General features: G+C 48.5%; 1 protein-coding gene across 1 annotated transcript in view; it reads left to right on the top strand.

Moving 5' to 3' along the window:
* CCL20 (chemokine (C-C motif) ligand 20) overlaps positions 1–1,363 on the top strand; it is a 1,703-nt gene extending 340 nt beyond the window's left edge. Inside the window, exons 2-4 of the mRNA XM_010139166.1 lie at positions 109–223; positions 965–1,042; positions 1,336–1,363. Of these exons, the coding sequence (XP_010137468.1) occupies positions 109–223; positions 965–1,042; positions 1,336–1,363 (221 nt within the window). The remainder of the gene's footprint in view (positions 1–108; positions 224–964; positions 1,043–1,335) is intronic.
* The last annotated feature ends 8,644 nt before the right edge of the window (positions 1,364–10,007 follow it).

Raw genomic sequence — 10,007 nt, 5'->3', positions numbered from 1 at the left:
CTGCTCCTCCCCGGTGGACGGCAGCTGGACAGTGGGGGCTGGCTAGCAAGGGCCACGGCAGCGTGGTCCAAATGCAATTATTTACTTTGCTCTTTTCCTTCGCTCCAGCACAAAGCAACCAGGACTGCTGCCTGTCTTACTCCAAGGTGCGCCTGCCCCGCTGGGCCCTGATGGGTTACACCGAGCAGCTCTCCAGCGAGGTCTGCGATATCCATGCCATCATGTAAGTGACTGTGCAGCGGATCCTCGGGTTTTTTGTGACACATGTTAACTGTGGGGTGTCTGTCTGGGCAGGAACAATGACTTGAATACTAGAAGCATGGTTTTCCTTATGTTTTCAAAACACTAAACTAGCTGAAATGACTGTATGTAATACCTGTAGGCAGAGTATACGGGCTCTAGGTTGACGGGGACACTGACTCCTCGGGCAGCCGCAGTGTCAGGGACAAATCTGACTGGGCATAGGCGCTGCAAACCCAGCCCTGCCCTGTCCCCAGCTGAGGGCCACTCCAGCCAACACGGCGTCTTCCCTTGCTAAAACCAGCTGACAGACAAGAGTTTTCTGAATTCACAGAGGTCAGATTACCTTTTTTTCCACAAGGCTTTAGCCCTCCTGAGTGCCGATCTGTCACCTTGGCTCAGCAGCGAATCTTCTCCTCAGGCTCACAAACTCTTTTGGCATCTGGCAAAGCTCTTTGCCTTTCCAGTAGACCGAACAGGACTTTATGGTGAAACCCAGGCCCTGATATGCAGTTACTGAGTTTAGATTCTATTAGATGGTTCTGTTCGGTCACGTCGCACTGGAGGGGTTGTGAGGCATCCCTTTTCTAACCGGTTCTTACAAACGCAGTTGCTATCGTTTGTCCTACGCAGTTATTACAATGCATGAACAGGTGCATCTTCACGGTGTTTACCAGAGGGGTCTCTGGTGGTTGACTGACCCTTCCTCATTCTTCCTTTCCAGATTCCACACCACCAGGGGGCTGAAGGCCTGTGTGAACCCGAAGGAAGGCTGGGTGAAGAAGCACCTGCTCTTCCTGAGGTAGGAGTCTAAAAACCTACATTCTGCTGGGCTGATGAAACAGCGTGTATGAGCGCCTGTTTCTCAGCGTCCCCAGGGCCACTTCTGACGGCAGTGCTGAACACGTTTACCTTTGCATCTCCTGTCAGACACGGTGACTCCTTTTCAGGGTCTCCTTGGGGACAGTCACGTCCCATGTCCCTTTCTCTACCTGAGCTCTGCTCTCAGGAGGTGCTGTGACATGGAGAGAGGAACCTGAAGGGCACCCGTGGCTGAGGCCGTTATTTACGGGTGTTCTCTTGTTCTTTTAACAGCCAGAAGCTCAAGAAGATGTCCATGTGATATAGTTTCCAGCAGGGAACTGAACCTGGAGAGACATGGCTGAAGCACCACCGGGTCCACCCTCCTGGCCGGGGTCATCGCCGTGTACACTGCTGTGTGCTCGCCCACCACTATCTCTGGCTTCTTTGGAACCGTTGGACCTCCTGAGTTGATTCATATTGCATCGCTGTTTTGCTTGAATTAAGCATTTTGTTAGAGTTTCTAATTTTACTGACGTGTATGTTACCAATGCGAAACAGGCACTGTTCACTAAGGACTGCCCTAAGCTCTTGTACAGAGTGTGGAGTTTACAAAGTTTACTGCACGTTGTTTCTTTGTTTTGTCCAGCATGTGTAAAGCGGGTTATTTATTTTATTCTGATACTGCTTTGGCACTGTCTTGTGCCAAAACGCGTCCTTTTGACTGTAGTTAGTGTTATAATACGTCCAGAACTATTGTTAAACAGAGTCTGCTTGTGGAAAAAGTGGAAACTGGAGTTTAAAAGAATAAATGTTAAAAACTATCCTCTCTGTGTGGTATGATTACTTTAATTGAAAAAGGTGAGTTCTCCCTGAAACAAATTCCTCTGCTTACGAGCCTCCAGCTGAAAGCAGTACAGCAGTGTTAAAGTCACCTTCCCCGGGCTCACTGGGTTTGCGCTGTGGGTAGCTGTGACCTCCACAGGACGTGATCCCTTCCTCTCCCCAGGCAGCTGCTGTATGCGAAGATATTTCTTCACAGGAAAACCTGCTCTTAGCTCAGCTTCATCTTAATCAGGCCTGAGAGGGCTTCTCACACCAGTTGCTGTATTTTTATTGAGGAGAAACCTTACATATGTTGTTACAGGGCAGGTGTACAATTAAGGTTATGACCATGGTAGCAGGGTCTGCTCTCAACCTACTGGGCTCTCTCTGGAGGAGATATCTGCTGGGCTTTCCTCCCCTTTGTGCGCTTCCTGTGGTGTCCTGCCGCTTCCCGCACCATGAGGTTTTCCTGCCGCAGGACTTTGACGGAGGTCTGCAGAGACCGTTGTACAAGTGACACCCAGTAAGAGTACTGGGGCTTCACGGAGCAGGTAGGACAAGGGTGCAGGCTGAACGGGGAGGGCAGCTCAGCTTTTCGGGACTATTACTCGGCCCACGCAAGCTTCAGGGATGTGACCCAGTAGGCTGTGCAGGTGTAGTCCTCTCACTAACAGCACCAGAGTCTTGCAGATAAATCTATACCTTGGCTTTTGGTACCTTTTAGTCATAGAGAGAGGCATTAATTTGAATTTAATTTAGTTATATTTAAAGCACTTGTGGTGTCTGAGAGAGGAGCTGCGAGGTGTTGGGTTTTTTGAATGGTGCTCATGAGCTGTTATTTTCTGCTTTCAAACTTTGGAACTTCAGCAGTCTGCTTGTGGCTCTGCAAATCTGGGAACTGGCAATTCTCTGTGGGTGAAGTTCTGAAGGAGCAAGATTAACTGGCTTTAATTTCCCACAGGAGAATTCCGTGTCCCTGCTATTAAGGATAGCCTGTAAGAAGCTCTCAGCCTCCCAGGGAGGAGTAACTACCCAGCATGTTCCCTGGGGATTCCCTGGAATTCAGGGCAGAGCTGCAGAGCTCTTGGGGGTTGAGGAGCTCACAGGCTGAACCCAGCACCAGTGAGACGGTGTGACCCAGCACCTGGATTCGTGTCCAAGCATCGGAAGGCGAAGTTCTCCACGCCCACCCAGGAACAGGCGGGCATGGGTAGAGGCGCTCGGAAGGAGAGCTGTCTTGATGGCAGTGCAGGAAAGCCTGGAGTCCACGTGACTGTGTTCAGGGGAGCAAAATGAGGAAGGGAAGAGCCGTGTGTGAAATTCTGTGAAATCTTCATACTCCCTGGTCAGGCCTGTTAGAAGTATCACGTTCCTTCTGTAACTCATCTTTCCTCTTGTCAGCCACGGCTCCATTGCCACAAAACACCAGATGCTTCATCCACAGAGCTATGACTCGTGGGGTTTTTTTTTACAGTTCCTCTTATTCTGGTTGAATATTTTTTTTGCAAGTAACTTCATTGGAGGAAAAAGTATTTTTAAAAATTGGTTTCTGTGCCCAGTAACACAGATTGCTAAGGGTTTTTTCTTACTGGTAGGAAACTCCATGTAAAAATAGCGTGTCCCTCCATACAATCCTAAGGGTACAAACAGGTCTGATAAGCAAGTGCTGTATCTCCAAAATCATCAGAGCAGAGGCACATTTTTGTGAGTAACCTTAAGTGGCCAGTTAAAAGTTCTGATGGCTCTGAAAATCATGACCATTTCTAGGAAAACCCGAATCCCAGATACTTTGGTGGGCAAGTTTTTTTCTTCTGTATCTTTGGTGGTGAGCCCCTATTTCAGCATGTGCAGTGTTGATGAACGATTTGAGATGCAGCATTAGGTGGGCATTTGGGGACTTCTTCCCTTCCATTTATACAATATTTGAAAAAACAAATTATTCTTGCAAAGTGCCAGCAAGGTTTTTTACAAGCTTGGCTGTTGTTTGGGTAACGGCTGTGATAAGTTCCAAGACTCAGCACAGCTTCATTCCTCAGTGCCAAGGTCTCCTGCTCTTGCTGTATCGAGACGAGTCCTCAGTGATTCCTGTGCTGGCTGGAGTGTTATTCCTGAATACTATTTGTGTATATTCTTTCTGTAGGTTTGTTTGGTTTGTTGCTGGCTTTTATTTTTATTTTTGCTTTTTTTTAGTTCCTTATTTTTTCCTACAGCAGTCTGACACCGTTCCCAGTCAGGACATTGCAGCATTTCATTAGCTTGGGATCTTAGGCAGAAAACTTTCTCTTCGTGAATGGAATCATAATTAAATTTAATCTTTTCTTAATGGTTTTTCTCCCACTCCAGCACAAAGGAACAACTAAGCATCACGCAGACGGTGATTTTCATAAGGAATAGCAAACCTTCTGCTGTTACAGTATAAAACCCGCCACATCTCGTCTGCTGGGCAAGCCTAACAGGTCGTTGTTCATTGTTGGTAGCTCCTAACTACCAGTTGGAAACTCTTTGGTTACTCATCTCTCGTTTTTCCCACCTTCCGCACAGAGAGGGATGGTAAAGTGTGTGCAGATCCAAGAGACAAACGGTGAAGGCCCTTCTGGGGCTGCAGAATGCATGGTTTCAACATAGCTGAGAACCACACGATTTTGGGTGTGCTCGGTGACAGCAATGCTTTCAGCTCCTCCATGGGGGTGTCAACAGGCTGTCAGTTATTTCCAATTACCAATGAGCCACGAGCAACTGAACTTCCTTCCTGGTGAACTGGAACGCGTCACTCAGCTGTCATTTCATTAAGTGAATCGGGGGAATTTGTAAACCCAGAAGGGCTTTAGGCTGATGACAGTCACTCGATTTTCCTGGCAAACACCCAGCTGTGTAAACACCAGCACAATACGGACGAGGTGTCTGTGTGCCCAGCCCAGCTCTGCGGCACCCTGGCAGCCTTAGCCCAAACACCAGCCTACAGGTAACAGCCTTTGCCAGAACCTGAATCATACGGGAAGTGTTCAGTCTTCAGACTAGAGCCCGTGTGCTGCGTTTGCTGAGCGTATGGAGTGATCGCAGTGGTACGACTGTACATACGTGGCAGCCTCCAACCTGTGTTCTATGATCTTGTGGTTGCTCTCTTCCGGGAGGTGTCAGCCTAAACTGTCCAGTGCTGCAGTCCTCAACGCTTTTAAATTGCTGCGCTTGTTCCTCTGGCACTATCGATAGCAGAAAGCTTCCAGTCAGAGCTCGCCCGGGGCTGCTGGCTCTAGAACATGCAAATATGACATACCATACATCTGGTGCCACGGCTGCTGTCATATGGCTCATATAGCGACTACTGCAAATAAAAGCAGGTGCTTGTTTAATAATCTTTTGGTTTCTCTGGGTTCATGGCATTGTTCAAAGATTGTGCAATCCAAAATATATACCTAGCGTAACAGTATTAGATGAAACTCAGAATACTGCATGCTTAAAAAGCAAACGTGGCACAGGAAAAGCGGGGACTAAAATACTATTGTTAACTATTATTAACTTTACAACAGCATTTCTACAGTTTTGATCATATGACTTAACCTACACCCCAAAAATTAAGTAACAATTTTATTTGTAAGCATCTACATTTCAGTGTCCCTGAAACTGTGCTGCTCCCCAAGTGGAAAACTCTATCAATACTTTTTTTACGATCTCTTTGTATCAAGGAGACAATCGATAGCGTAGGTTGAGATCCCCTGAAAATCTAGATGTGCTCTGTATCCTGAGCTGCCACGAGCAGAAACACGGGGCGATCCATCTGAAGCTGCAGGCTCGTGCCTAGCGGGGAGTGGACAGTGAGGTGCCACGTGTCACCATCTCCCACAGCTGTGCCAGTGGAGATGGGCTGAAGAAAGTGGCCGATTTGCAGTGGGATTGTCCCTTGCGGTGCCAAGATTAAACGAGTAGTTTAACATCCTTGCAGCACTGTTGGTCAGGCACCAAGCGAGTGAGAAGACTGTGAGCTCACAAAGCAGTGAAATGGGAATGTGAGCGTGACAGATTAAATGTGGCAGGTGAACAGGAGCGGTAGAGCAGTCAGTGCTCAACTACTCAAACGCGGTGCGGTCTCACGTGAATGAATGAGCTTTGTTATATCGCTGCACCTGAGGAACACAAATCTGAGTGTTCACATGAAAGTTTGTTGTGCATGTCTGAAAAATTATACTATTTTAGCTCCATGCCTTACTCCAGTGATGTCTTTTTTCACATGTACATTTACTAGAGCTGGCTGAAAAAATACAACAATGTGTTCCAATGGGCACCAGGATGTTTCCTGTTGTTATGACCAGGAATAAATGGCCCAAATCTCTTTCAGAGACACTTCAAGTCTCAAAGAGCTGCTCACTCTAGAGCATCTTCCATGCTGGGGTGAGAGCAGGCTAAAAGTGTGTGATGCATTCAGAAGAGGGTAGTGCTGTGATAAAGCTGATGCCAGGGGACGGGTGATGCAGATGTACAATGTTCTGCACATCCACACGAAGGACATCAAAATGATGGTGAAGAAACCTAGGAAACGAGAATCACAGAGACCCCACAACAGGACTTGGTGAAGGTGTATAGACATGTAGAAAACATGATGGGTTTTGTGAAATGCTTAATGAATTCTGGCATTGTAAAAATAAAATATAAAAGCAGCCCAAATAAGTTCGTTTTATTTTTTTTGTTGTTGTTTAAGAACTATGGTGAGACAAGTATGCTTTCTCTTTGATGAAGCTGTGTTTTCTGCAACAAAGTGCCTTTCACTACGCATCTTTTTGAGTTTGGTTGTGGACTGTTACTTGTCAGCAGCTGTTCGCCTCCTCCTGGCTCAGCGTGGTTGGGCCGGGTCGTGTGCCTGTGGCCGTGCTCCTCTATTTCCCTCGCTGTGTGCATCCAGATAACTCACTGCCTTTCATCTTGCAGCTTGGACAATGTGACCCGGAAAACTAGCATCACTACCTGTCGCTGTCATCTTTGCTGCCTTGACTGGGTGATACCAAGCTCTCCTTACCCAAGAGGTCTTCGTGCTCCTACAGCCCAGACTATGGGGAGGAAGGTTAAAGGCACATCAGAGTCCTTCTCAAAGGGGGTAAGAGAAACGTGTTATATTGGGTTGTTTTGCACTGAGGTTTTTTAGTTGTCAGGTCCACCATCGGCTCAGCAAGGCTAAGAGAGACTTTCCCTTAAAGAGGGGACAGCAAGGAAGAGCTTTTTCCAGCGAAGTGAAAAGCTGAAAAGACTGAAACGAGCGAGAATGTATGGAATGACCCTGACTGCGCAAGATATGGCAGCGGTTTGTCAGAACTGGAGGATGGCAGAAAGGAGCGAGGAGAACCACTGTTCCTTCCTGGTACTTGTTAGTGTCTCACTGCAGGTAACCACCACACGCGGCTGTTCACGTGGACAGAAACTTGTAGGTGACACAACCTCCAGGCAAAGACCAACTAGGAGGTTTGGTTTTTTTTTTTCGTTTTGTTTTTTTTTTAATTTGAGATAACTTTACATTGATGAAAATAGCCATGCAGGGAGTGAAAAACAGTCCTTGGGAAAGTGAGCGTGTTCTATAACACACCGTCAGCTCTTCCTCCCAGAACAGTTCTCACCTCCCAGAAACCAAAGTCCCAGGAGAGCATGTTCCTCGTCCTAGTAACACAGTGTTGTCATTTTCCCTGGCTGTGGTGTCATGGTTAATATTGGGAACAACAGAGAAGAAGCAAGAAGGAGCTCTAAGAGTGCACACGGAAGTGTTTGGGTGCAGGGTGTCTGTCTGAGCAAGAGGAAGCAGGTTGTTCATGACAGAATAAAACAACTCTGAAAAAAATTACCTGAACCCATTTAGTTCACTGGGCAGAAACAAGGAAATATCAGAGCATAGTCATTCTGCATCTGCCAGACCCAAAAGCCATGAGAAAGGACAGCACACAAAAACTCCCCGTGGTACAGACACGCTGCCCCCCCACCAACACAGCAGAAATAGGAAGTGGCTTTCTACATCTTCCCCTCAGCTCAGACTGCTCCGCGCTGGCCTTTCTGATACAGTTCAGCACACCGCAGACTGACCTACTTCGGAGCAAGTGGGTCATGACACAACTCTAAATCAGGAAGCCTAAAACTCTTCTGCGAGCGAGAGTGTGTCTGAGTCATAAACACTCTTTTCTCACTGTCCTTCTTAGGACGGTGCTTTGGCTCCAGAAAAGAGATGTTGAGGTTCTGCGCTGGCAGGAGGAACCCAGCTGCTTAACAGGCAGCTCTTCGTTGTAGCTGCACTAACTTTGCTTCTTGCTGTCCAGCCCGGTTGTCTCCAGCACTCCAGATGAGTGTGCGCTGCAGCCTGTCAGTGGGAATGCTGCCTGGCAGCGAGGTTTGCAGTCCCTCAGCTCTGCCACTCCTGCGAACGACTGACAAAGGAGCAATTGTTATCTTTCCAGGCTGATAACACCGGTACTTTGGTTTCTGTACATAAAACCTGAGTATCATCTCATCCAGAGATAAAAACTGCTGCAGATCCTGGGTGAACATCTCAGCATTTAGCTTTTATTTCAGTGTCGGTATTTTCGAGCTCTCAGCAGTGTGCAAGCAGACTCTTTGAAGCGGCTTTCAAGGCTTAGAGACTGGATGCTAAAAAATATCAGGGCAGGAAACAACTTCCCCCCAGCTGTCTAAAAACTTCCCTTCTGCAAGTACAGACTGGTTGCCCATTTGCCTGAACTTGAAGAGTTGCATTTCTGCCTAACAGTCCAGGTTTGGTGGTACGGCTTCAGCTCAGCCTGCTCTGTCACTCGGTCCCTGCTCATTGTCCTCCAGCCGTTTGCTGTGTTCACACCCTTCAGTTAGCAGCTTTTCTGGGTACTCTGTAGGAACAGAGCAAACAAGGCTGTTACGCCAGTGCCTCTTTGGGACAGTCCGAATCACAGGGACAGAGCGGAGAGGATGGACGGGTTCCTGGGGTGGCTCCACTGCTCCTGCACCTTCTGCTTACGAAGGCAAGGAGAGGAGGAGAGAGCTGAGGCCTGATGGGTCTTATCATCTCCCCGTGTTGTCACTGCGCTCAGTCCCAGCCAGTGCTGAGCTGCGAGACGTGTGTGTTCGGGGAGATGCACAGCCAGAGAGTGAGGGCAGGACTTGCCGAACGGGCAGGGACTGGCATCAGGCAGTTCTGCAGCCTTTTGCTTCCCTCTCCCCTGTTCGGGCTGGGGCTGCGTTTTCCCTTCCCTGCGTCTCAGGAAAAGGAAACAAACAAACAAAGTGTGTGGGTTTATGATATGCAAAACCTTGAGAAAATGATTGAAGAGCATTGCAATAACGGGATCAATGGTGCACATACAGCCCTGAAGCACAGTTGTAGATGAACTGCAGATACTCCTCGTTTATGCTGCGGGGAAGGATCAAGTCTTTAAGACTGACTAAAAACGTTATGCGTACCTGTTCTAGCTGGTGTTCAGTAACACCGACGGCACCAGAGAGGCTGCGTTCTCGAGCGTGTGTTACGAGCAGAGGCGTGAGTGCAGGGAGCAGTGCCCACGCCGTGCTTGTTGTTCGTGGTGTTTAAGCTAAAAGAACAGAAAAATGCTTATGTGCTGAAATTGTGACCTGGGTGGACACATGTGGCGTTAAACAAAAGAAAAAGCTGTTAAGAAACCGGAGGCCACAGGGACGAGGGGCTGCTCAAAAAGTTGTTCCTGAACAGGGTCCCTCCAAGTCAGTCAGCTTGGCTGGAAAGCTGGTCGGATTATTTGCTTTAGTAAAAATACTTCTTATCTGCCTCAGGACTTTCCACACACAAAGGCCACAGAGGCTTTACAGGCACAAACGGGAACGGCACTCCCAGAGGCCGCTTTGTCCCCAGCCAGGTACTTCTGGCGCGGGCCGTTGTGTCGACTTCCCGCCTTTGAAGGGCCGCGGGGCCCTCTTCCAAGCGAAGCTGCGGGGTGTTTCTGGAGAAGTCACGTACCGGTAGGGGCTGACCGGGGCGTCTGCTGCCGACCCGCTGTCCACAGCCCTGGGGAGAAGCGCCCGGGGAAAGCGCGTTCAATGCTTCCCCCTGCTGATGCTCGACAGACAAAGAGTTTAAATAGGAGTTCTGCGGCCTCAGCTGCGCAGAGCAGAGGGGGCAGGACACGGACACGGACACGGACACGGACACG

Source organism: Buceros rhinoceros, unplaced genomic scaffold, assembly GCF_000710305.1.
Source record: "Buceros rhinoceros silvestris isolate BGI_N320 unplaced genomic scaffold, ASM71030v1 scaffold36550, whole genome shotgun sequence".
Taxonomy (NCBI): domain Eukaryota; kingdom Metazoa; phylum Chordata; class Aves; order Bucerotiformes; family Bucerotidae; genus Buceros; species Buceros rhinoceros.
The sequence above is the reverse complement of the archived record's forward strand: the minus strand, read 5'-3'. Positions and strand labels throughout refer to the sequence as shown.